The 27,420-nt window shown below is 47.6% G+C and overlaps 1 protein-coding gene across 3 annotated transcripts in view; it reads left to right on the top strand.

Annotated features, from left to right (window-relative positions):
• The window catches only part of KIF16B (kinesin family member 16B), a gene marked incomplete at both ends in the record, with an annotated part of 294,678 nt that overhangs the window by 19,129 nt on the left and 248,129 nt on the right, over positions 1–27,420 (top strand). For all 3 annotated transcript variants that reach the window (XM_079719488.1, XM_079719489.1, XM_079719490.1), the window contains 3 exons: positions 17,956–18,025; positions 20,099–20,212; positions 26,909–27,025. In XM_079719488.1, coding sequence (XP_079575614.1) covers positions 17,956–18,025; positions 20,099–20,212; positions 26,909–27,025 — 301 coding nt within the window. The remainder of the gene's footprint in view (positions 1–17,955; positions 18,026–20,098; positions 20,213–26,908; positions 27,026–27,420) is intronic.

Raw genomic sequence — 27,420 nt, forward strand, 5'->3', positions numbered from 1 at the left:
TCCAAACTAGAGGTGTAGGTCTTGGCCAGGTGCAACCTGAGACCTCCTCTGCCCAGGGTGGCTGTCGTAGGAGGGGCCTGCTTTATTGTGCGTGGACTCCCTGCTCAGCCAGCCACAGAGATGAGGCCAGACCTGTTTTGCTCTCTGTCTCTGTTTTACTGCAAAAAGCCTGGGGGTATCAGAGGGCTTTCTTACCTCAGACCCTTCTGGCTTGATGATGAGGTGATGGCTCTTATTTCTGCCTGTAAATTGTGGTAGAGTATTCAGTTTCAAGGCACCTGGGATGAGTTCTCGAATTAAGAACGTTAGAATGCTACACGGGCATTACAGCTCCGGGAAAGGGCAGCTTCATTCTTCCAAAGGTGTCTTGAGTTCACGCAGGGGTGAAGATACTGTCGAGGAGCCGTGAGAATTAAGGAGGGTGCAGCCCACACTGGAAAGACAGAAGGAGATGAGAGAGAAAGCCCCTCGCTGGTGGTTTCTTTAAGAAATCCTCAATACCTGAACAAATCAAACCTGTTTGCTCCTGGCCGAGTGAAATCATATGTTGTTAAAAGTCAGCTTGATTAGTTTCGAGGCCTCTGCCAGCATTTCCATGGCTCTGTTCCCTGTCCAGGCACCATGGGTTGGGGGAGGTAATGAAATCCAGCACAAAGTGCGTGAAGTTTGAGAAACCACGATCAGATCCTTTAAATTTGCCGCCAGTTCGTAATTTTTTTTTTTTTTTTTTTTTTTTCGGTACGCGGGCCTCTCACTGTTGTGGCCTCTCCCGTTGCGGAGCACAGGCTCCGGACGCGCAGGCTCAGCGGCCATGGCTCACGGGCCCAGCCGCTCCGCGGCATGTGGGATCTTCCCAGACCGGGGCACGAACCCGTGTCCCCTGCATCGGCAGGCGGACTCTTAACCATTGCGCCACCAGGGAAGCCCGCCAGTCCGTAATTTATAAAAAGGATTTTGCTGTTAGAGGCACAGTCCCTTCTGTGAAGTCTCTGGGTTTCCTGGGTTGGGGGGAGGTGGGGGGCTGAGGGTGTCTTGGCTCCCAGGTTTGGGGAGCCAGGCGAGGAGCGGGCTGGCCGGACCCTGCGGGGAGCAGGCCTTGCTCTCCTGTGGGTGCTTCCAGAGAAGTCGGAAACCCAGGTTTGTATGTAAAACCTTCGGATTTTAAAAATACAATGAATTAAAGATGTATTTATTTTTATACTTTTTTATGAAGTATAGTTGATTTACAATGTTGTGTTAGTTTCAGGTGCACAGCTAAGTGATTCCGTTATATATATAGATCTATATTCTTTTTCAGATTCTTTCCATTATAGGTTATTACACGATATCAAATATAGTTCCCTGTGCTATACAGTAAGTCCTTGTTGTTTACCTATTTTATGTATGGTAGTGTGTGTCTGTTAATCCCAGACTCCTAATTTATCCCTCCCCCGATAGGTGTTTTAGAACATGGCGTGTACCAGTCCTCACCCTGGGATGCCATTGTAAAACTTCTGGTTTATAATGGAGGTTTAAAAATCCTCCTCCTGGGGCTTCCCTGGTGGTGCAGTGGTTAAGAGTCCGCCTGCCGATGCAGGGGACACGGGTTCGTGCCCCGGTCCGGGAAGATCCCACATGCCGCGGAGCGGCTGGGCCCGTGAGCCATGGCCGCTGAGCCTGCGCGTCCGGAGCCTGTGCTCCGCAACGGGAGAGGCAATGAGAGGCCCGCGTACCGCGAAAAAAAAAATCTTCCTCCTTTCCTTGTTTCGTTTAAGACTGTTGTTCACTTTACACATTTCCCCTTCCCACCGCCCTGCAGTGTCAGCGTTGTCCGTTTCTGTTTGGGGAGGTGTTATCTTTGAGTGTCCTTTGCTCGTCCCACTGTTGCGCCATAAGCATCTGTGAATTTCACTGAGTGCTTAGAGATGCTGGTCCTCTCCTGGTTGCCACGTAGATCAGAAAAGAGGGGACGTGGAGGTGGGCGCCCCTGGGAGATGTGGCTCGGCAGGGAGCTTCTGTGGGCTCTGCCGGGGGCACTGAGTAAGGACAGCGTCTGTGCCTGCGAGGCTTAGTTGTCCGCCACGGACGTGGGGTCTGCCCTCTGAACCTGGCACTCCCTCGAAGGCAGGTTTGGGGATGGGTGGACAGGTCTAGTGGTCCTTAAAGGGTTGGTCGGTTACAGATCCAGAACCTCAGCCCGGCTCTTCGGACCCGAACCTCAGCTGCAGCTCTGAGCACGCTGCCTGCGCACGCGGGGGCGTTTTCTCCTTTGCTTGGGGTTTTGGTGGCCTGCTTGGTCTGTTTCCCTCTCTCTCACCTTGTTTCTCACAGGTCCAGGTTATGGTTTGTTCTCCTTTTCAGGCTTTGGTGGTGATATCTGAGTATGGGTGAGCCCCAGCTTGTCCCTCTGAAACATTCAGCAGAAGGTTGGGACACGGGCCTCCGTTTCAAGCTGAGGCTTACCACCCCGGAGAGTCGGATTTAATGAATATGGGGTGCAGCTGGGCATCAGCGGCTCGAGAGCCCTGGGGCGGGAGGCCTTGCTGGGAGGTGATTGACTAGATGTGCTCCAGGGACCGGACGCCCCCGTAAGGTCAGCCTGCTCTTCTGTTGATGCCCTGATGTCTTGCAGGTGAAGCTTTCTGGCGCCCTGTGTCCTCTCTCCCAGTATAAAAACGTGGGTGTTGTTGAGGTAACGATTGGGCCTCTTTTCTGGGCCGACTTTGTTTCACTTACGATGCCAACTGAAGCCCCGTCTCCTTGGTCCGGCCTCCCTGCCACTCACCCCACCCCCAAGCTGGCTTTGGTTTTACGGCCTGTTTGCTCTCACCCACGGTGGGTGATCGTGGGCTGTTGAGGGGAAAGAACTGTGATCATATATCTCTGCATCCGCAGAGCGCCGCGTAAAGGGGAGACGTGTGTGTTTGTCCACTGACCTAGTTCTGCCTCTGGCCGCTGTTGCTCCCATTAATTTAATATATGAATGAGCATTGCCCGCTTGCCGAGGGGGACCGGGATGGAGCTGCTGGCCACGGTGCGGGAAGGACAGCGTGTGTCACGTCTTCAGGTCAGACAGTCAGTGTGGATTAAGTCAGAATAACTAGACCTAATTCACAGGTATTTAAAAATAAGTGAAAGAATTTTGGTGTTTCCGATATTCTCGTCTTTTTTATGAACTGTGGCCTCCGGATTGTGTGGATGAAGATAAGCATTTTATAAACAAAATTTACGAAGATCAGCTATATGGTGGTTCCTCATTTTTGTGAGATCTGGCTAGAAAATTTGGCAAAATATATTTTCTGGATTTCCTCCATTTCCATCTCTTTTGGGAAAGGAATGCAAAGGTTTTGTTCAAATGAATCGTTCCACCAGAATGTAAGTTCCCAGAGGGCAGGAGAGGCACAGTGAACGTTTGTTGAATAAATGGATGGATCTTGGATTTGTGGTAGAAATGAAAGAGCACATTGGTGGTCTGCTGGTGCCTGGCCTTGTGGGGCCTGCTTTCCTCTGTCACATCTTCCAGCAAAAAATTATATGCGAGGGAAGCTCAGTACTTTTACAGGTGAGGAGGAAACAAAGGCTCAGCAAAGTTAAATGAAGTGCAGAAGTCACAGAGCTACTAAGAACCAGGATTTGCACCCAGCTCCCCGAAGCCTAATGGGCCCCCCACAATGATTAACCCACTCTGCTGGGCAACACCAGATGCAGGGCTTGGTGGAAATGCTACTCGAGACCAAGATTGCATCTTATCCCACTCTGACTCCAAGTGAAGTCTTCTAGAGAAAATATCCTGCAATTTAGTATTTCACAGCACACCTTTCTATCTGGTATACTTAGCTGGCAATGTTGTAAAAGGAATCAGTCTTCTGGTTCTTTACAGGCCAGCTATTGTATTTTTTTTTTTTTTCAAAAGCTGCCACTGAGAACATTTTTCTAAAATAGAGATAAATCTGAAAGGAGCATCGTAGTGATGGTGTGGGTAAAGAATAGAGAGAACTTTGTATTTCATGGGGCTGCAGCACTAAACTAGGATGTCTTTGGGCATTCAATAGTTGATTTAATGTCTGAACACAGGAAAACAAAAGAAGTATTAATAGATGTTCTTATGTTCTCAATATTCTATTACACCACCTCTTTTAAACGTCCACTTTTTGTTTATGAATATGTTGCTTGTGTGTTTGGAGAAGCACATTGAAGAAGTTTGGCCACGTGCACATCCTTGTTTTTCCTCTTTCCTGTGACTCAAAAGAGACAGAAGGTCCCCATGCCTTGGTCTTGGAGTCAGAGTCACAGCTGTGGGTCTGCGGGGAGAGTGAGCTTCGTGTCTGCCTTTGGAGTTAACATCTGCCAAGTGAACCGGTACTTATGGGGCAAAACTCATCTGCATTTAAAAATTGAAAACGTAGTAAACTTGGAAGCATTTCCTTCACTTTAGTGCTTGAGTTTAAGAAAACTGTCTTGTTTTCAGTTCATGTGTTTCATTCTTTCCTTTGCTTACTCATTCATTCGTTCATTTATTCATCCAAGTGCTTGCTGTACATAAAGACAGTCTACATACTGTGGGATGTATCAAAAGCAGGGCATTATCTCTGCCTTCAGGAAGCATCCAGACTGGTGGGGAAGACAAAATGTAGTGGCCCAGCAGTAAATGGGTAGAAAGTGGAAACTGCTGTGGTGAGTGACGGGCTATCGCACCTCAGGTGTGTTGTGTTGTGTCATGGGCTGTCACACAGCAGATGTGGTGAGTGATGGGCCATCACACAGAAGATATTGGCTGGGGCTTGTTCTGGGAGGGCCTCCTGGAGGAGGAGACATCTATAAGTGTTTTGAAGGATAAGTGAGATGGAGGAGAAAAGTACCTTCCAGGCAGAGGGACCAGCGGGGGGGATCTTTGTGTGTCCTGGCAGAAGGCCTAGTTTGGAAGGTGGCAGGGAGCTTGGTTGACACGTGTGTGAGGAGCTGAGGCTGGATGGGCTTCTTGCGCTCCCCCATCAGGCGCCTGGTGCAGTTGGTGACTTGCACCTGTTTAGACTGATCTTCCCATGAACCCCTTAAACGTGCTGACCTAGCCCACTGGGATCCCGTGCTCCTACCTTCAGGAGGACGTAGCTGAAATCAGGTTAGGGGTGCTAGCGTGCCCTCGGTGGTTCTCTGTGGCTTAATTCCTCCAGCCTTTCCCAGCGCTGACTATAGGAGCAACTTTGAGCCGGTCACTTAACCTCCAGGGCCTCGGTTTCTCTCTGGCTGAGACCAGGTGGTGGGGTCTCCTGAGCCCACTTCTTGTCAACGCCATTTCCCTGAGCCTCCTCTCGCCTTCAGCATCTGGGCCCCAGGTGCTCCCCCTGCAGCGTGTCCAAAATTCCCTGTGAAAGTGTCATTGTCATCTTCAGTCTCAAGCAAAATTTAGTCCTTCATGGTTTGGGGCTTGAGTTTTGTAATGTATGAAATTCTTGAGCTATCTTCCAGCTTTTCCTAACTGGGACCAGGGTTCCATGACAGAATTAAGTGCAGTGCCCGGAGTAAGGCATTCATTATATGCCATGAATTAACTTTGCTCCTGTGCTTCTAGAATGCTACTAGTTATGTGCCTTCTTTAGGGGAATTGGGAAAATAGTTACTCGGTGTATGCACATATTATTTTCCCTTCCCTTTTTTTTTGCGGTACGCGGGCCTCTCACTGTTGTGGCCTCTCCCGTTGCGGAGCACAGGCTCCGGACGCGCAGGCTCAGCAGCCATGGCTCACGGGCCCAGCCGCTCCACGGCATGTGGGATCTTCCCGGACTGGGGCACGAACCCGTGTCCCCTGCATCGGCAGGCGGACTCTCAACCACTGCGCCACCAGGGAAGCCCCCTTCTTTCTTTTTTACTGCAAGTTGAATCAGAAGTTTTCACGCTCTTTTGCTACCTGCTCTCTCTCTCTTGGTGTTGTAGACTTCAGAAGAGAGGCCCCAGCTGGACCCAGCAGAAGGCACAGCCCTGCGCTGGATTTTTATTCTGGAACTGGGGATTCAGAGGAAGGGATGAGACCCCTGAGCAAATCGCGTCTCAGAAGGAGCCGAGAGGCAGTTAGGCTTCCACACTCTTTAGAATCCCAGCTTCTCAGAGTTGAGGAGGGCGTCACTGGGTAACGAGGCTAGCAGCTCCCACACCAGCGTGGTCGTCAGTGTCTCCCAGGAGGTCAAATACAGATGCCTGGTCCCCATCCTGGAGATTCTCTTTTGGGAGGTCTGGGTTGGGCTCTTCAGATTATTCTGTTGCTCGGCAGGGCTCGGGAACCCAGATCTGGCCGAGTTGTCTTTGGATGCGTCTCTGCTCTCATCCCTGGTCCAGCATCGCCCATGTGGCCTGTATTAGCCTCCTGACTGGTCTCCTTGCCCTACCCTCCCGCCTCCACAGTCTGAGCAGCAGCTGGAGGGATCATTTAAAAATACAGAAGCATTTTGCCACCGCCGTGCACACAGCCTTCCGTGCCTGTGGCTTCCTGTCGCATCTCAGCCCCTGCGAGGCCTGGCATCGTTCGACCCTTGCCCCCGTTCTGATCTCGTCCTGCTTCCCCGCTCTCCCTCCTGCAGGCCCGCTGGCCTTCTTGCTCTTCCCCCAGGCCTCTGGCTGGCTCCTGCCCCGGGGCCTCTGCACCTGCTGTGCCCTTCCCAGATCTTTGCGTCGCTCCGGTTGGCCCTTGGCTCGCACGCCGCCCCCTTGGAGAGGTGTTCTCCGACGACTTGCCTCTGCCCCCAGTCCTAGCCCTTGACACCCTTTCATTTCTTCCCAGCACTGACCAGTATATAAAATGGTATTTGTATTTATTTTTTTCTAACCCCCTCACTAAAATGAGGACTCCAGACAGTACTCTGTCTGTGTTGTTTACTGCTTTATCCCTGTGCAGAGAGAGTGCTGTTTGGCGTTTGACGGTCTCACTAATATTCGTGGACTGAAGGAATACATCAGTCTCCCCCTCCGGCATCCTGGATAGGGATCAGTCGGCCTCGGGCTAAACCTCCTCGGTGATGATTCTGTGCATCTCAGGGCAGCTCAGTTTGTATTGAGACGCTTCTGATTGTTGGGCTGTCCTTCCGTCAGCGGAAAACTGAAAGCAGGTGTCTGCCTTCTTTCTGGCCTGGGAGCCCAGCTCCTCGCTCCCTGCTGGGGAGTTGGGGATGGTTGAAGCTGCTGCTCGTCAGCACCCTCTGCAGCATCGATTTAAGGGGACTCGGGGTGGTGGACCCCGTGCTTGATGCCCAGAGCATCCTTTGCTGAAGGGCTTCTTGCCCGGCCTCTGGAGTGCTGTCTGCAGGGCCTTCAGTGTCAGCCCCTCAGGGGCCCTAGCCCCTTTCCCAGGCAGCCTGTGGTCCTGGTCCCTGGCTGCACAATGCGGGGGTGTGAAGGGGCCACCGTAGCTCCAGAACAGTCTGTGGGGTCAGCCAGGGCTGCCCCGGATCTGGTCACAGCTCGCTGCTCCCTCTGCCCTGTCCTGCCGCCCTCTCCTCCTGTCCCAGGGCCTGACCCTGAGGGCACACCCTAATGAACACCCTGCATGCCAGGCTGCCCCCCGAGCGTCTGTTCCTCCGGGATCCCAGCCCGGAACAGTTGCCTGTTTGCCTAATTTTTTGGGTTTATTACACCCTCTGGAGGCCAGGGAAGATCATAGAAGGCACAGCCTGATGGCTCCGTCCCGCAGTGGCAGGGGTCAGCGGAGGCTTTCCCTTGGCCCGAGATGCTCCCGGCATCTGAGGCTGTGACGGCACTGCTGCCCTTGGCTCGGCTGCGGAGCAGCCCCCGGGGAGCGGAGGAGGGCTGTGCAGACTCCTGGCCGGGATGTAGGTCATGGTGCTGCTGACCTCCAGCTGAGCACTATGTGGCGAGGTGTGTTCCGAGATGCGGTCAGGGCGATGGCCTGAAAAAGCCACTCCTGGATTTCTTTCAGGAGAAAAACCCTTGGGCTTTTCTCAAAAGTCGAGCTGCTGCTTTTGTGATTTTTATGGACAGCAGCTAGGTCAGCAAGATCTTTGAGTGTTGAGGACCGGCCAGAAAGGCTGAGGAGTAGCCCGGGGAGAGAGGGTTGCAGGAGCGTGGCCCGCCCTGAGTTTGATTTCACACTTTGACACGGGCGAGGCTGCACGTCTTTATGGAGCATCCACTACTGCCCTGGGGGCTGAGGCTGCTCGCTCTCTGGGCTTGGGGGAGATAGGCAAGTACACGTGTATCGACGTGGGAGAGCCCGCTGGGTGCACCCGGGGCACAGTGGTGGCAAGTTAGCAAGCCGAAGTAAAGTCTGAGTGGGTCTCAGGCAATATTTGGGATACAGTTGTACTAAAACATTACTCGTTTATCTGAGATCCACATTTAATTGGGTTCCCTGTATGTTGTCTGGAGCCCTAATAAGGGAAAAAGAGAAGTGCCCTTGGATGGGGTGGAGGAACTGAGCAGCTCACTGAGCGTTTGGAGGGCAGGACTGCTGCCCGAAGAGCGGGGATCTGGTCCGGGGTTGAACGTGGACACCACGGAGCCTGGTGGACATGCAGAGGGTGCGGAGGGGCGGAGGCAAATCTAGGCGGTGGATGGCGACGGCGGGGGAGCTGTGGCCAAGGTGAGCTGTCCTTTGTGTGGCCGGACAGTCAGGAGGGGAGGGGCGGTGAGCCAGCCCTGTAAGGACCCGGACGCACCCCAGGGCGCCAAGGAGCCACCCAACGCTTAAAGTCAGGGGCTTTTTGCCTTCTAATTAACTAACTTATTTTAATCAAAGGAATATTGAATCACCCTGAAATAGTTTCCACAGGGAAGTGTTTTAAGTTCATTTTCTCATCCCCTGAGGTCCTGCTCCTACGTACCCTCCAGAGGTGACCAGCTTTCACTGCGAACAGCTTCCCACGTATCATTTCGGAAATGTCCAGGGATGTTCTGTGCATCTAGAGCATAAATGTGCATTTCTCTCCATTTTATTTATCTACTTATTGGACTGCAAACTGGGCGTCGTCTGCATGCTTGATTCTTTCCCCCGCTTAACAGTGTTCCTTGGACTTCTTTCCGTAGTAGTACCCATGGAGGTCATGCATTCTTTTTATTTTTATTTAATTATATTAATTAATTGGTATTTCTATTTTAATTTTAAATTGAAGTATAGTTGATGTACAATAATATATAAGTTACGGGTGTACAATATAGTGATTCACAATTAAAAAGAATTTTTTTTGGAGTGCAGTTGATTTACAGTGTTGTGTTAGTTTCAGGTGTACAGCAAAGTGAATCAGTTATACGTATACATGTATCCACTCTTTTTTAGATTCTTTTCCCATATAGGTTATTGCAGAGTATTTAGAAGAGTTCCCTGTGCTATACAGTAGGTCCTTATTAGTTATCTATTTTTTTATATAGTAGTGTGTATATGTGAATCCCAGTCTCCCAGTTTATCCCCACCTTCCCCCCTTGGTAACCATAAGTTTGTTTCCTACATCTGTGACTCTATTTCTGTTTTGTAAATAAGTTCATTTGTACCATTTTTTTAGATTCCACATATAAGTGATATCATAATACAGTGATTCACAATTTTTGAAGGTTATGTCCATGCATTCTTTTTAAAAATAGAGTTTAAAATTTTTCCTCTTGGGTGTTCTGCCACCAAAATGAAGGCAGTTAAATATTGGTTCATAGTATGTAACTTTTCAGGTGAATTGGGGATGCTGGTTCACTTTGGAACTCAGGGCGAATAAGCCACTCTTATTATAATCTTCTAGGCTAGTGGCCCAGTTTGGGGATCTCAGTGTCACCCAGTCCAGCTGTTTTATTATGGGGAGACCAAACACCATCAGCTGCATGAATGGAATCAATCTGAATTGCTGAATAATTTAAAAACATATTCAAAATGTTTGAATTAACATAACATTTTTCTAATAAGCTTTCTCCTCATATCTGCGAGCTGACATAATTCATCTCTTTCTTTGATGGATATCTTACATCTTTTCCTTTCTCCTTCCCTCCTCCCCCCTCAGTATTGATCTGTAACTCAGCATACTTACTCCAGCGGGTTCATTTGTAGCATCTTATGATCTAGTTTCCAGACCTTTCAAATAAATTACTTATTTATATGAGTGAACCATAATTGACTTTTCGCTTGAGAAACCCAATTCACCAAAGTGGCCAGGCAGAGGCATAGTTCATTTTGCTCTATTATCAAGTCAGTGTTCGAATAATATTTTAGGATGATTTATTTTCCTCAGTATGAGAAAAATGTCAAGATTTATTTCCCATGTTTCGTAAATGTCAGAGGAAATTTACCTGGGACTGGGAGACCTCTCAGTGCCTGGTGTTGCACAGTTTTCAGCTGAGAGACTGGAAGACAAAGCACCGAGCGAGCACCGGTTGTGAGCGTTGCCTTTGTGCCCGGAGGGCTCGGGTTGTGGGGTGAAGAGGAAGTGGCATCCTCTAGGCCAGTTGGAGAGATGACACCAGCAGGGGTGGAGCCCGTGGGGGTGGGATGAGCTGGGTAGGCGTTCCTGAAGGTTTATAGGGTGGGTGAGTCAGACCTGGACCTGGGACAAGCCTCTCCCGAGGGCCTGGGTGGGAGAGCCAGCAGCAAGGGTGGTGAGGGGGTCAGCGGGGCCAGTGGCCCTAAGGAGGGGATACGCCTGGCAAAGAGCAGCTGGTGGGGAGAGCATCCATTCAACGCTGTAGTCAGTTGGTCCATCGCATTCAACAGCCATTTTGTGAGCACCTCCAAGGCCCGGGCCTGGGGGTGTGAACCTAGTAGGCCTGGTCCTTACTCCTGAGAAGTTCACGGTCTGGGGGGTGAACTAGGAGCTGGTCAGCTGACTCGGGGGTGGGGCAGAGGCTCCACGAAGGCTCAGGAAGGCCAGGGTGAGCGTTGGCGGGAGGAGGGTGGCATGGATAGTGTGGAATGGTTAGGTTGGGTCGGTCAGAAGGCATTTGGGGTACCGCTGGGAGTCGGGCTTCACCCTGTGGCCTGTGGAAGTCGCTGTAAAGCCGGGGAGCCACACGGTGCCACGTGTATTTGGAAAGAATCCCTCTGACAGCAGAGTGGAGGGTGGATGAGAGGGGACAAGGCTGGAGGCAAAGAGACTCCAGAGGGGTGGTGGTGGCCGACCTGGGACAGTGGGAGAGGTGGCCAAGGTCGGTAGCCCGGCGGTAGATTGGATGGGACTGGGTAACTGGCCATTGGGTGGGGAGCGGGGGACAGGAGGTAAGGCTACCAGAGGGAGTGTCACGTGGACCCTCAAGTCACCTATGATAGTTAGAGGCCCTGGAGGTGCAGAGAAGGCCACGAGCAGAAGTCGGCCTCCAGTGGACGTGGGACCCGAGCGGGACAGGTCGGCAGAGTGTGGAAGGAAAGGGAGCCTGGGGCCTCCTTTGTCTTTTCTTCCATCTCTGAAATACTTGGAAGCTTGACGGCCTCCTGGAATCTGCCAGGGATGAACGCACCAAAGGGTTCGTTTCAATGTTTAATAACTCCAGCCATCATAACCGCTTTATGGAGATTACATTGGCTTTTCCATAAGTATTTGCAGTAACTAGAGTGAGATTTGCTGTCTATGGCTAAATCTCTAGCTAGCTTCCTTGTATTTATAACACTATACTTAGAGATTATTTTCAGAGTAAAGATCCGTCTTTTTCTTACAGTTTTCGTGTTTATGCTTAAGAAGGAAGGAGTCTAGGAAATGGTTACGCGTGAACTTCCCTTTCCGGAACAGATGGCTTCCGTATGAATCTTGATGGCCTGTGATTGTCACTTAGAATGATTTCAAGCCGTTGGCAGCAGCGCCACACTGATGTTGGAAAACCATCTGGGTACAGGAAGGGCTGGAAGCTTGGCCGGGTGCTCAGGATGAGGGAGCCTGGGTGTCACGACACTCAGATGAGTCCCTAGGTCTGATGATGTTAGGCACTTATTTATTTATTTTTTTTACAACTTTATTGGAGTATAATTGCTTCACAATGGTGTGTTAGTTTCTGCTTTATAACAAAGTGAATCAGCTATACGTATACATCTGTTCCCATATCCCTTCTCTCTTGCGTCTCCCTCCCTCCCATCCTCCCTATCCCACCCCTCCAGGCGGTCACAAAGCACCCTGTTAGGCACTTACTGCTCTTGGTCAGAAGCCACCATACAGCTCGGAGCAAAGAGTCGAGACAGTGTCAGCTGACTGGGGTTATATCCAGTTCTGTCATGTGATTTTACAAATAAGACTTAAAGGTCAAGGTACAAAGTGCGGTTCCCAGCGTACGAACTAGATCACGTGTGGTGGAGTTTGTTTCGTGAGAGTAACTGTGAGACCGGTTACGACTCCGTCATGTTCAGATAGCATCCGAGCCGTGCTTCCCGGCATCAGGGGTTGTCGGGGTCCTTCTGGGCTCCTGTCATAAGCGGGTTCCATTCGGTGGGTCCGCAGGGGGCCCATGATCCCTCGAGCTCTGGGGGCTGCTGGTGCCTGGGCTGCACTTTGAATAACGGGTCGGAGCTGGGGTGCCCGTCTTTTGGGGGCTCAGAGCTCTTTGAGAAGCTGAGGGAACTGTGGTCCCTCGGAAAAGTGAGGCTGCCCCTCCCCCTCCCCACCACACCCCAGCCTCTGCCATTTCAAGGTTGTGGACCCGTTGAAACCCACCGAGCATTTCCAGTTGTTTTTTTTTGTTTTTTAATTTTATTGGAGAATCTTCAGTTTTGATTTCGGAAGTGGCTGATAAAAAAGAAGCTCATGCTACATAATGGCCTTTCAGTCAGTATCTTCCCTGGTATTTGTATAGAGCAGATGTTAATTTAAAACTAGGCAAGTACTATCTTGGTTACCTACAGGTTGGGATAAATGATCCTGGGGAGGGTCCTTTAAACTTTGCTGTTCCTAAGGTGTAAGGCTCCGAGCCTGGAATTCCTTACCCTCTGGCTTCCCACGAGAGGGGGTGGGCGTGGGGTGGGCATGGTATGACCTGCATTCCTTCGTGCTTTGTAAGTAAGAACTGGCAGGCGGGGTGTGAGCACCCATCGTGGTCACGTCTAGTCCTCTGAGATTCCCCCCCACCCCCGGATGGTTTTGTGCTCCCAGCAGGTATTTGTTGATAATACTGGTGGTTCTAAAGTGAAAGATCTAGACACAGTAGGTTGATGAGTGACTGAGAGATGACCCCGGTGGCAGCGGGAGGGACCGGGATGTGGCATCTGTGGCATTAACAAAACGAATCTGCGTGGCTCTCTCGCTGGGCGGAGCGCACTTTGGAAGTTGAGTGCGGTGGAGCCGGGTGATTGGGTCAACTGTTTGTTTTCCAGCGTCGTGAACACGGGGTGTCCCTGAGGCAGTTCTCACTTTTGGGTCCACAGTGGAGCCGCCCAAGACCTGCAGGGTGGACTGGAGGCTGCACGCACGCAGGAGGGATTTCATTTATTTGTCTCCAAGCCAGTGTTCTGTTCGCCCAGCCCTGTACTTCCTCAAACTGGCTTGGAAAAGTGAAGCCAAGCCATGGGGATCCACTGTCGCGCTTGAATGGTGTTTACTGCAACATACTCTTTGGGCTTCATTGTTCTGGCTGGTGTTTGTTCTGTCTCTGTTCATCCTGAGGTGGCCCTGCCTCTCCTCCCCCGCCCCCCACCCCAGATTATTTTCAGATAAATCCCAGGCATCATTTCTTTTGTAAATATTTCAGTATGTCTCTAAAAGGTTAAGGCCTTTTAAAACTCATCATGATACTATTATCACACCTAAAATAATAATTCCTTAGTATCATCACATATCTAGTCAGTGTTAACATTTCCCTACATGTCTTACTATTTCTAAAAATGTTCTTCTATGTGAACTGAGATCCAGTCGGTTGATATATCTCTAGACTCTTTTTTTTTTTTTTTGTGGTACACGGGCCTCTCACTGTTGTGGCCTCTCCCGCTGCGGAGCACAGGCTCCGGACGCGCAGGCTCAGCAGCCATGGCTCACGGGCCCAGCCGCTCCGTGGCATGTGGGATCTTCCCGGACCGGGGCACGAACCTGTGTCCCCTGCATCGGCAGGCGGACTCTCAACCACTGCGCCACCAGGGAAGCCCTCTAGACTTTTTTTAATCTATATGTTCTGCTTCCACCTTTATATTCCCTGTAGTTTATTGTCGTTGCTATTGAACAAGCTGGGTAGGGAAATGATATGTCTGGGCCTCTTTTCTTCCCTGAGACACAATAATATCGAAAGTCAGCCACTTAATAATCCTACAGTGGCCTCTGAGTGTTCAAGTGAAAGGAAGAGTCTACACGTCCCTCACTTTAAATCAAAAGCTAGACATGATTAAGCTTAGTGGGGAAGGCATGTCAAAAGCCAAGATAAGCTGAAAGCTAGGCCTCTGTGCCAAGCAGTTAGCCAAGTTGTGAAGGCAAAGGACAAGTTCTTGAAGGAAGTGGAAAGTGCTGCTCCAGTGAACACGTGAGTAAGAAAGCGGAACAGCTTTATTCCTCACATGGAGAAAGTTGGAGTGGTTTGGATAGAAGATCAAACCAGCCACAACATTCCCTTACGCCACAGCCTGATCCAGGGCAAGGCCCTAACTTTCTTCAATTCTGTGAAGGCTGAGAGAGGTGAGGAAGCTGCAGAAGAAAAGTTTGAAGCCAGCAGAGGTTGTATCATGAGGTTAAGGAAAGAAGCCGTCTCTGTGACATCAAAGTGCAAAGTGCTGACGTAGAAGCTGCAGCACATTATCCAGATCTAGTTAAGACCTAGTTAAGATCATTTACGAAGGTGGCTACAGTAAACAACAGATAAGCAATGTTGACGCAACAGCCTTCTGTTGGAAGAAGATGCCACCTAGGACTGCCATTAGGGGCTAATGCAGTGGGTGACTTTAATTTAAAGCCAATACTCATTTACCATTCCAAAATCCTTAGGACCCTTAAAAATTATGCTCAGTCTACTCTGCCTGTGCTCTATAAATGGAACAACAAAACCTGGATGACAGCACATCTCTTTACAATGTAGTTTACTAAATATTTTAAGCCCACTGTTGAGACTGTCTCAAAAAAAAAAAAAAAAAAGATTCCTTTCAAAGTGTTACTGCTCATTGACAATGCACCTGGTCACCCAAGAGGTCTGATGGAGATGGACAATGAGATGAATGTTGTTTTCATGTCTGCTAACACAGTATCCATTCTGCAACCCATGGATCAAGGAGTAATTTTGACTTTCAAGTCTTATTCTTTAAGGAATATGTTTCATAAGGCTATGGTTGCTACAGCTAGTGATTCCTCTGATGGATCTGGGCAACGTAAATTGAAAACCTGCTGGAAAGGATTCAGCATTCTAGATGCCGTTAAGAACATTCATGATTCATGGGAAGAAGTCAAAATACCAACATTAGCAAGTGTTTGGAAGAAGTTGATTCCAACCCTCATGGATGACTTTGAGGGGTTCAAGACTTCAATGAAGGAAATAACTGCAGATGTGGTGGAAATAGCAAGGGAACTAGAAGTGGAGCCTAAAGATGTGACTGAATTGCTGCAATCTCATGACAAAACTTTAATGGACGAGGAGTTGCTTCTTATGGATGAGCAAAGACAGTGGTTCCTTGAGGTGGAATCTACTCCTGGTGAGGATGCTATGAAGACTGTTGAAATGACAACAAAGGACTTAGAATATGACATAAACTTGGTTCATAAAGCAGGGTCTGAGAGGATTGACTCCAATTTGAGTCTGTGGTTTAAATACTATCAAATAGCATTGCATGCTACAGAGAAGTTGTTCAGGAAAGGAAGAGTCAATTGGCAAGGTAAACTTCACTGTTGTCTTATATTAAGAAATTGCCATAGCCACTCCAGTCAGCAGCCATCAACATTGAGGCAAGACCCTCCACCAGCAGAAAGATTACCTCTTGCTGAAGGCTCAGATGATGGTTAGCAGTTTTTAGCAATAAAGTATTTTTAAATTAAGGTATGTACCTTGTTTTTTTAGGCATAATGCTATTGAACATTTTAAACATAACTTTGATATGCTCTGAGAAACAACAGAATTCGTGTGACTCATTGTGTTGTGATATTCGCTTTATTGCCGTGGTCTGGACCGAACCTGCAGTGTGTCCAAGGTCCGCCTGTATATTTGGATTGAGGCTCTCTCCATGAGCCCTGGCTTACCTTAGTGGAAAATGGTATTTAGATACTATAATTTGGCCATAAGATTCAAGGCCTTTTCAGAGGACAAAGCTAGGGAGTACTTTTTTTTTCAATTTCAGATAAAGTTCATGTTGGCATTTCCCACTTAGATTCAGGACTAAGAGGTTTTACCTAGCCTCATCAATCTGTGAAAGAAAAATTCAGCTGAGTGAATTTGAACATCTAATTGGCTTTATTCAGTGATTCATGAATCTGACAGCATCCCACCTAGCAAGCTGAAAGGCCCTGCCAGGAGCTGTACAAAATGGAAGGCTTTTACAGGCAGAAGGAGGATGTGATAAGGAAGTTAAAAAAGTGGATTATTTCAGGCAAAGTCAGCTTCCCTTGGGGACAGCAGGGGGGTCTTACCAGGCAGGTTACCATATTAGTGTAGACCAGGAAATTCCAGGCTGATTGGTTCAAGATTTACTCCTGGGAGAGGCTGAAACCACATTAAGTAAGGTATTAAATCTTGGTGGGGCTTAGCATCAGTGACTGCATTTTGGCCCTATAGTTTCGTTTATTTTTATTTATTTATTTATTTTTTTGCGGTACGCGGGCCTCTCACTGTTGTGGCCTCTCCCGTTGCGGAGCACAGGCTCTGGACGCACAGGCTCAACGGCTATGGCTCACGGGCCCAGCCGCTCCGTGGCATGTGGGATCTTCCCGGACCCTCTCAACCACTGCGCCACCAGGGAAGCCCTATAGTTTCTTTTTAACAAATCTAATGTTTGTATCTCCTTTCAACCAAAATCCTTGGTCCTCAGCGGCAGCAACATAATTACTCATGTATTATCCCACAATACACAAACAGAAATCCCAGGATAACTACAGTTATCACTGAAAATATGATTCCTGAACCCACAATATCTTTGCTCAGTAGTTCTTTTTCTCCTTAGGCTAGATTCCCCCTGCCTAAGGAATTAGCACATGAGGTCTTTTCTCACCATGTGGCACACAGGTTCATTTACTTCAACTTACTTTTGTGTTTTAGGTTATTTAATAAAAATAATTTTGTTTTATTTTTGTGTAAATTATTTTCATCATTCTAAAGATGATCTATATAGATCAAGGTGTTTTTCTAGAAATCTAGCGTCTCTCCCTCTCTTCCACTTCATCTTCTTTCTCCATAGGTAACTTTTCGAAAAATAAATATGCTATCCTTTTTATCTTTAAATACAAGTGGTAGCATCCCGTGTATACTTTTCTCCACCTCACCTCTCCCACTTAACGAACCCTGGCCTCCGTCCACAGCAGTACATAGAGACCTTCCTCATTCCTTTGACAGGGACATCCCACTCCATTGCGTGGGTGTAGTCTGGTTTCTTTCAGAGAACTGTACTTTTTAGGATTTCTCTTAACTTCCTGTTCTGGTGTCTTCTAGGAATTACACTTTCTGGATGGGTATAGAAAGAAGGTGGGGGGGGAGGGGGCAGTGCCCTGGCTGCATCTAGAAGCAGCACCTGGTTGTGAGCACTACTCCTGTTTCTTCTTAGTTCTCATCCTGGATGGAGGGATACCGTGACTTTCTTCTGTACCAGGTGGGTGGGGCTTCTCTTTTCCCGAGTCACACAATGTCCCTGGTTTCTGTCATTTCACATAGACTCCTTTTGGCTCACAGGTAGAAGTTCTTCCAGGGTTCGCCAACACAGTATTTTCAGTCTTAAGTTTTTGATGGTGGCATCTGTTTTGTGCGTCCTCATGTGTTTATGTTCGTAAGGTTTCCGGACGGGGGTATCAGAGATTGTGCTTCATGTGCCATTTAAAAACAAACCGCCATATGTAAAAAGTAAGTACAACAAAAATTGCAAAAACAGTCTTTTCTCTCCTAACCAACACTGAATTATTTGCGTTGCAGGGAAAAGGACTTGGAAGCCAAATTCATTATTCAAATGGAGAAAAGCAAAACAACAATCACAAACTTAAAGGCAAGTAGCGGCCTGGGCTGGCTCCAGTTCTGAGTTGTGTGTTTGTTTCCACGTCGAACGGCTTGTGGGTAAATACAACACATCTGCTGTTTCCACAGCTCTCCTTTCTCTGTTCAGTTTACCACGTCAGCTTGCACTTGGCTTGGGCTTGGTCACAAAGAAAAAGGGTGGATGCTTTGTCTCCTGTCCCATCCCTGGTTTCGCTGACCTGGGAGCCAGGCCTGAGCCGCAGCTCTGGGAGGTGACCTCATGGGTTTAGCCCCGACCCAGGCATTTCTATCCTCTATCCTGTGGTGGATCCTTAGCCTGGCAGTTGGCTCATTGTGAATTATTAAATAAGCTTTGGCCCTAGATTTGTTTTCATTTTTAATGAAAATAATTTTGTAAACTTTGCAAGAGAAGCTGGTATTATTATTCAAAACTCAGAGGATGAAAAATTTAAAAAACTGAACTTTTTTTCTGGAAAAAAGAAAATTGAAAAAAAATCCCAGAATTTTCTAAGATGGCGAGTTCTTTTTGTACTTAAAGTATCCTGTTTTTTTTCTTTGGTTAGTGAATTTGTTAAGGACCCTGAATACTTTTCACTTAGGGGAAAAATAAGTGTGTAAAATCAATAATAAGGAAATCATGTGCCTTATGAACCCAACCCCATCCTCCTCCGATAGTTGTCATTAGCTCACAGGTTTGGGTTTCAGAGGCCTGGTGCCCACGGCCAAGTGCAGATCAGTCTCTGGTTGGGTTTCTGTTAATTCGTGGCTCAAGGGACTGGACACTTTGAAATCCAGTTTCAAAGTCGTGCAACTTGATCCCCAGTGATAGAAGCTGGGGAATGTGCCCATCTTCGCATGGGCCGTGCTCTGGGCCTTTCGAGAGGCCTCCTCTGAGGCTCTGGTGCCCCTTGGCCTGAGGCATTCTCCAGTGGAATGTCTTTCTTTCTCTGCTGCCCGCAGTTCTACCTTCTGGTTCTGCTTGGCCCGCACCTGGCTTTCCCTCCTTTGACCTCCCACATCTTCTCACGTCACTTGTCCTTTCTCTGCTGTTAGTTACCTCTGCTTTGCTCTGCTTCCTGTACCTTTGTGTGCTCACAGTGCTGTGGTCAAAGTCATTCCAACATCGTATTTACCGGAACGGAGTGGAGAGACCCGTGGCCTTGGATGAACCTCCTTCCTTTGTGTGTTATGGAATCTGTTTTCCTTGATTACTCTGTTGTTTTTTGAGTTTTACAAACATTGCCTTGTCTGCTATAACCAGAATAGATGTCTGGATTTTTAAACATTTTAATAATAAGAACCTTAAACAATTTTCTTTTTTATAGTGTGTATACTGTAGTATCTGAATTATGTTGGAAAATAGGATGCCCATTACATTTATTCAGCATATGTCCAGGGAGCTGTGTGAGGCCCTGGTGGCATATGTAGATTTTTAAACATGGTTTTTGCTTCAATTTTGGTATATAGCAAGGTAGACAAGATGTATGCAAACATATGCAATAGACTCGTAATATGATGTGTCCTGGGAGAGTCGTCTCTCAGAGGTGGGAGAATTACTTCTGCATGCAGTGCCCAAGGGGAGCTTTGTGGAAGAGGAGGCACCTGACCTGGAGTTTTCAGTGGGGTCACAAGATCACACAACTGCTGTCACATTGTCATCTCTGTGAACAGCACCCCGTGGAGTTGTGCAGACTCCAGCAATAAAAAACATTGAAGTCAGAAAAGCATAGCATCTGGCTGGAGTGTCAGGTTCATATAAGGTAATCATGATAAAAAGTCCAGAAAAGTAGCCTTGGGTCATATCGTAGAGAGCCTGAATTGCTGGGAGGAGTTTAGGTTTGCTTGCTTGTTCGTTCGTTCATTCATTCATTCATTCATTCATTCATTCATTCATTCAGGAGGTGGGGAATTAAATGGATTTGAGCCAGGGTATAAATAATGGAAAATGGTGATCGTTCGTGTATTTTTTATGAAGTTTTTTTCTTGAATTGGATAGATTACTTGTTTGCTGACAGTGCTCTTCACCTTATTATTATTTTCCTCTTACATTGTTGTTATTATTGTCCTAATCATCTCTTTCTAGATACCAGAAGGAGGGACTGGGGACTCAGGAAGAGAACGGACCAAGACCTTTACCTATGACTTTTCTTTTTATTCTGCTGATACAAAAAGTCCAGATTACGTTTCACAAGAAATGGTATGGTATTTTCAAAATCTCTGTTTTGGTTTATTTTCATATTGAGAAAAACATGCCTACCCTAAAACTCTTTAAAACATCTTGCTAATTTTTTTCTGAATATGATTTATGTAAAATTAGCCTTTGCTAACTTAGCTTTTTGCTTATTATATAGCACCATTTATCTTAAGCCTGAGATGAATTCCATCCCTAAAAGTTGATTTTTTTTTTCACTTCTGAGCATGATGATCATAATTTTTGTTTTAAAACTTGGCAGTGACTACTGTTTTAAAGGAGCTTTGCAAGTAAAGCATTTTTGGGGGGGACATTTACAGGCATACTTCATTTTACTGTGCTCGATGTTAACGCTTTTTTGCAAATTAAAGGTCGAGGCAATCCTGTGTCGAGTCTGTTGGCGCCATTTTTCCAACAGCATTTGTTCACTTCGTGTTTCTGTGTCACATTTTGGTAATTCTCGCAATATTTCAAACTCTTTCATTATTATATTCGATCAGTGATCTATCATGTTACTATTGCAAAAAGATTATGACTTGTTGAAGGCTCAGATGATGGTTAGCATTTTTTAGCAAGTAAGTATTTTTTAATTAAGGTATGTATGTTATTTTTTAGACAAAATGCTACTACACACTTAATAGACTACAGTACCGTATAAACATAACTTTTATTTGCACAGGGAACCAAAACATTTGTGTGCCTCGCTTTATTGCTGTGGTCTGAACTGAATCCGCAGGAACTCTGATGTCTGCCTGTGTGTACTGCTAAGCCTGGCACCTAACTCAGTTGGCCTTGAGTCCTGCTGCGATGCAGAGCTTTAGGAGGTACACTTCACACGCAAGTCACATTTCCCCTGCTTGGATGGATCATTGTAGGTTCTAGAAAGAAAGATTCTAGAAAGCAAGATCGTTTTGTTCAGAATCTTTCTAGAACCTAGAATGAAGCTGGAATTTGTCCAGGAAACCTGTGCTGTAGGCTTTTGTGATCTGAAATGTAGACATGACACGGGCAGATAAGAACAGACCTGATGATCCTCCCAGGGGACCATCGCTTGGTGGTGTGTCATGTGACCAGAAGGACTAGTGTATTTCCCTGGGTGGGACAGGCAGGGTGTTGGAGCAGAGTGGGGTTCTGGTGAAACACGGTGTGGGGTGGGGGGGAGAGCATGCCCGCACGGCGGGGCTTCTCCCTGGCTTGTTAACAGCTTCTTAAGAGGCATGGCTTCAGGTCTCCAGGTGTTAAAACGAACGTGAATTCCTGTCCTGCCCGCCCAGGCTTGTGACCCACGCGATGGCATCTTGAAGTGGTATCCTGGTGTAGTTTCTTGTAACTTGGTGTGTCCATGTACTAGAATCTCAGCGTTGCCTGGGAAAGTGTTAGAAATGCAGAATTTCAGGAACTATTCCAGACCTACTGAATCAAACTGTATTTTTTAGCAAGATCCCCAGGTGAGTTGCACAATCCTTAGCATTTGAGAAATGTCGTTGGTTTAGGAATGGTTTGTGGAGGAGGCTGGCTTTCTGAGGCGATGTAAGTGTTGGGAGTTCAGATTGGCTGTGGATGTGGAGAAGTTGTTCCAAGGAGAGGCCTGGAGTGATAGTATCTGCAAGATGTTGATTCAGTATTGGGAAAACATAGAAAGGACAACAGCAGTAGGAATGGGGGCCGTGAGGAGAGATGGGGTGCTGGTCATGAGAGAGGGGCCGAGAGAGGAAAGGTGAACTAATGCTGCTGGAGTTTGCAGGGGAATCAGAAACGCTGCTTGGTGCTCAGGCGTGCTGCCTCTAATCCTCACAAGAACCAAATGAGGTCGACTTTAGCTCCATTTTTCTTTGTCAAGGAGACTCAGCTTAAATAACTTTATCAAATCTGTAGGTCTAGTCAACCGAATAGTAGCAGAGTTGAGATCCTGGGGCTGATGTATACGGCGGTGGAGATACCCTGGAAAGTCTTAAGGGTTTAAGGATTGGTGTGTTCTCAGTGGCAGGTGGACAGGGCAGCCCTGTTGAATGAATAAATGGATGAGCGAGTGAGCGAAGATGACTCTGGTCCTGAGGTAAGTGGATTAGTCCGTGTTGGTAGCTAGGAGTCTGGTGAGGAACAGAATGTTGCAGCTAGTGGAATCCAGATTTTGGCTTTCAGGTAGGAATGTAAATGAAGTGGCTGGTACCAGGGAGTTTAAGGAAAAACTGGTTCATTACATGGTCCTCAGAACATCTTCATTAGAGGATGAATGAAGGGCCATGAAGTTTTCCCTCCTAAGTTACCCAGCGAGCGGCTGGATTTCCCCCCTGTTTAACCTGGATTTGAGGCCTTTTGGGGACAGAGGCTGTGCCGAGGGAAAGCCCAGGGACTGGAGTGGTGGCGTGGACAGCAGGGCCTGGCTCCCTGGAGATGCTCAGCAGGCGTTTGCTGACTGAGAGGCCTCGTCTACGGGTGGGTAGTTCATTTATGGAATAGGTCACATATCCTGGGTTCAGTGAGAGTCAAGGTCAGGGAAGCAGTAACACGTTTAGCTCTTTTTTTTTTTTTTTTTGCGGTACGCGGGCCTCTCACTGATGTGGCCTCTCCCGCTGCGGAGCACAGGCTCCGGACGTGCAGGCTCAGCGGCCATGGCTCACAGGCCCAGCCGCTCCACGGCATGTGGGATCTTCCCGGACCGGGGCACGAACCCGCGTTCCCTGCATCGGCAGGCGGACTCTCAACCACTGCACCACCAGGGAAGCCCACGTTTAGCTCTTTTGGGAGTTAAAAATAGCTGCCCAGAGTTTAAAAATTGTTTGAGAATGAAAAGAGTTTTCAGCTGAGGAGGAGACTTTCCCGCTTCAGGTGTCTGTGCTTTAGAGGCTTTGGGTTCCTTGACTCTGGAACAGTCTCAGGTTATTTATATCGTACATTCAGTCCAAAACTGAAAAAGCCCTTGAGATATGTTAGTAAACACTGCTTTCTAGTAGAACCACATGTTAATAAAACCAGCAGAGATCCAGGAAAACTCCTAGTGTTTTTTTTTTCCTCTTTTCCAGTTTTATTGAGAAATAATTGACATACATCTCTGTATAAGTCTAAGGTGTACAGCATGATGGTTCGCTTTATGTATCTTGTGAAACAATTATCGCAATAGTTTAATTAATAACCATCCTCTCATATAGATACAATAAAAAGAAAAGAAAAAAATATTCCTCCTTGAGATGAGAACTCTTAGGATCTACTCTCATAGCAACTTTTCTGTGTATCATGCAGCAGTGTGAACTGTAGTCATCATTGTTGTATATTATATTCCTAGTGCTTATTTCTCCTGTAACTGTAAGTTTGTACCTCTTGACCGCCTTCTTCCAAGTCTCCCTCCCCCAACCTCCCGCCTCTGGTAACCACAAATCCGATCTCTTTTTCTGTGAGTTTGGCATTTTTGGGAAAACACCTATTTTTTAGACACTCTGTTAAAGAGAAGGTAATCTTCCTCATCTCTAATTTGAACAGCTGGTGTTGTATCGACTAAAGTTTTCACGCTGCCGGATCCTGCACAGGAACTGAGCTGACAGTTCTCACCCCTGCTGTAAATGGGAAGATGCAGGCTTAGCGGGATGTCGGCCCTTGTCTTTTTCTTCTTTTTAAAAATCATTTAAATGAAGAGGCATCTTGAGACAATATATCATGACCATTACTATAGTACAAGTCAAGTTTCCCATAATGTTAAACAAATTCCAAATAAGATGACCCTTACTATTTCTTCCTTCCAAATTAATTTTAGATTTAGAAAAAAAATCAGTGAGCCATTTAAGTCCATACTCGTGTCAATTAAAGACCGTTAAGTAAGGTCTAATTTTCTTAATTGTTCTCCAGACTCCAAAGGGAGGCTTTGATCTCGCACTGCCTGTTCCTTGATTCCACCCTGGAGAAACTTGAAACCTAAAATTGCCCAGCTGACAGCTGGATGGAGAGTCTTTTGTTTTCACAGCGCCCTCTTGTGGTCACTTCCCCTCAAGCGAGGCCCTGCGATGTCTCCCCTTGCTCTGTTAAGTCAGCCTGTAGCCTCTCAGACAAGCAGTGAAGCGGCTCTCGGGGACCCTGGCCAGGAGGGCAGGACGTCAGCCAGTCGAGCAGCCCCTTCCTTCCCACCTCGGTTTGGTAGACGATGGTAAATCAGTCCTTGGTGGGAGCTGCAGTGGAGTAGCCGGTTTTCCCTGCTGGGAATCCCAGAGGTGTGGGCACCGTCCTGCTGCTTCTTTGGGTCCCCAGCCGACTTGAAGCTGGGACCGAGACAGGCCTGGGTCTCAGCGCCTCCGGACCTGCATTTTCTAGGCCTGTCATGTGGTCACGTCCACCAGCCCCAGGACCCCGCCCCCTCCGGGGCCCCCTGAGTCTGGAGGAACTCCAGCTGAGTTAGCTTTCTAGAGACTAGATGAGGAGTAAAGTAGCAGGTGTGGATTTTAACCCTGGGGAAGAATTCCATTTTGAAAACTTTGGGGTTTGGTCTAAATATGATATTTTCCATGACTTTGTTTCAGCCCCAGACAAAAGTGTGAGAGAAGAGCCTTCCTTTATTCTTCCGGAAGCTTTTGGAAGGCTGTTCTTTCTCTCCAGTGGCACTCTGTGAAGTGGTTAAAAGTGACATCTGCCTTTTGGTTTTTGTCTAATCAGAGAGAATTAAAGAAATATTTAGAGTTTTCCTCCTATTCCATAGATAGTGGTGAAAATGAACCTCAGATGGTTAGTCTGGAGCCCAGAGTCCCCCTGGGATTCCTGGTTCTGCTTCTTCACAGAGAGGGGTGTGTGTGTGTGTGTGTGTGTGTGTGTGTGTGTGTGTGTGGTCTGTCGGGGGAGGCCCTTCCACGTAGGGTTGTGGCTTCCAGATTGATGTCGAGAGCGTGGGAAGAGGACTCGGCGTCCACTCTTGTAGAAGCTCAGGCTTTGGCGTCAGGGAGGCCGGGTGCAGATCCCACTCTGCCGCCCACTGTGTGCCCAGTGGCCTAACCTCTCCCCCTGGACAGTGGATCTAGGACACTACTCGCCCCGAGGACTGATCACGGACACGGTGTGAGCTGCTCTAGTTGAAGGTTGAGTTAGTCATCTGAATGTGGGAAGAGGATCAGAAAATATCAGCTCGTAAAGCTGAAACGGATGAAACTTAACTCAGAATGAAGGAGGGTAATGAGAGGGTCCTCTGTGGAAGCGGCTCGGTTGGGAGGATAGTCTGTACGTCTTTGACTGACGCCACCAAGGAGACGAAGTCTCAACAAGATGGCGGGAAGATGATGCCTGAAGCATCCTTGGCTGACAAGCTGTGTTGGTAGCAAGGATGTCTGTGTGGGGAGGGGAGAGCAGGATGGCCAGTGGTTGTCAGCCCCATCCGGGGGTGGTATCTGGCTGGAGGGCCCAGATCCCTATGGGGAGACAATGGTGTGTCTTGAGTTGGGCTCACCCGGCATCACTCACGGAGACTGAACCCTCCCGAGGGGTTGGTGAGGCTCCCGCCCTGGCCTTTGGGGGGGACCCCACACCTTTTCCTGGTTCTGACTGAGAACCTGATCGTATTCCCTCTCCGGTGTCTCTTCAGCTGCTGATGTGCCTTGTTTTTTTTTTGCGGTACGCGGGCCTCTCACTGTTGTGGCCTCTCCCGCTGCTGCGCACAGGCTCCAGACGCGCAGGCTCAGCGGCCATGGCTCACGGGCCCAGCCGCTCCGTGGCATGTGGGATCTTCCCGGACCGGGGCACGAACCCGTGTCCCCTGCATCAGCAGGCGGACCCTCAACCACCGCGCCACCAGGGAAGTCCTGTGCCTTGTTTTTGAAGCAGGGAGGTGTTCTCTGCCCTTTGTGTCCTGGTCTCTCCTGCAGGGAGGGGGCGGGGGCAGTGTGAAGGCAGGAGGGGGTTAGAAAGCTTTGGCTTGTCCCTGCCCCAGCTGGGTGTAAGGAGGATGACCAGGCATCTTGATTTGCTTCTTTTACGTCGATTGTGTGGGTCAAGTATTTGTCCTTCACCCCCCTTCCATTCCCCAAAGCATCCTAGTGCAGTTGTATGGGGCAGTGGACGTGGACTCAGGCCACTGTAAGTGCCAACCCAGGCCCCACACAGCTCGTCTTCCTGCCCGCTCCATCCTGGGCAAATGTCCAAATAGGAAAATGCACTGGATTCTGACTCGGGAGAGCCTGGCATGCCTCATCTGCACCCACTCATCACTCAGCTCTGTGAGAGCCTCCGGAGACTCACTTTGATGAATGGCCGTATCCTTAAAATGGTGGCATTGATTTGACATGGTTTGGGCCGTAACTTTCTGGCTGCTGTGACTTTGAATATTGAGTTTCTGGAAGATCTGGTAGCATGAATCACTTTATAAGTTTATTTAATTCTGAAATGGTAAATCATCACGCTTTAAAATCGTCTTTGCTTCTAGATATGACTGTCACTTTGCCTTGTTTACCTTTTTCTATTTCAGGAATTTTTTGTTAACTTAAGTGGGAAAAAGGATGGGGTTGCTTTTTGCTTCATTAAATCAAATGAAGGAAATCAAAAGGAAATAAAAAATGTTTCTTTTTGATTAAAAACTGGGTTATACACTTTTTCTGTTGTTAACAGCTCTGTAGTGATTTATTTACATGGTGTAATCCTTATGAAAGTACTATTCAAGAATACTGTCAACACTGAAGGAGTTTTTATTAAAATCCATGATAATTGTATCTTTTGTGGATTTTTTTCTTCTTTCAGGTTTTCAAAACCCTCGGCACAGATGTCGTGAAGTCTGCATTTGAAGGTTATAATGCATGTGTCTTTGCATACGGGCAGACTGGATCAGGAAAGTCATACACTATGATGGGAGATTCTGTACGTTGTTTACACTGTGTGGGAAGAAAATTTCTCATTATCTCTCTTTGGACTGATAAAAGTGTCTCTTATCTACGCGGTCTGTACTAACTTGCTTTTCATGTTCTGATCATTCTTTAGCAATAAGGTAAAACTCAGTAATAAGTTGGACAAAATTTCCTTTGAGACATTTTAAATTAGAAATAGTTTTAAGTTTATAAGCTTGAATAATGGATGGGAGTCTCAGTTCATTTTCTGTTTTTAAAGGCTTTATAATCTTATCAAAAAAGTACGCTGGGCCTACAAGTAATTTATTCTTCTTTTCTGCCAACCCAACAATTTGAATAAAATTACTGAACTCTGTTCTATTTTAAATTATTCAAAACTTTTTTCCCCAAGAAAAATGTAAAAAAAAA

Source organism: Hyperoodon ampullatus (assembly GCF_949752795.1).
Source record: "Hyperoodon ampullatus genome assembly, chromosome: 14".
Classification (NCBI taxonomy): Eukaryota; Metazoa; Chordata; class Mammalia; order Artiodactyla; family Ziphiidae; genus Hyperoodon; species Hyperoodon ampullatus.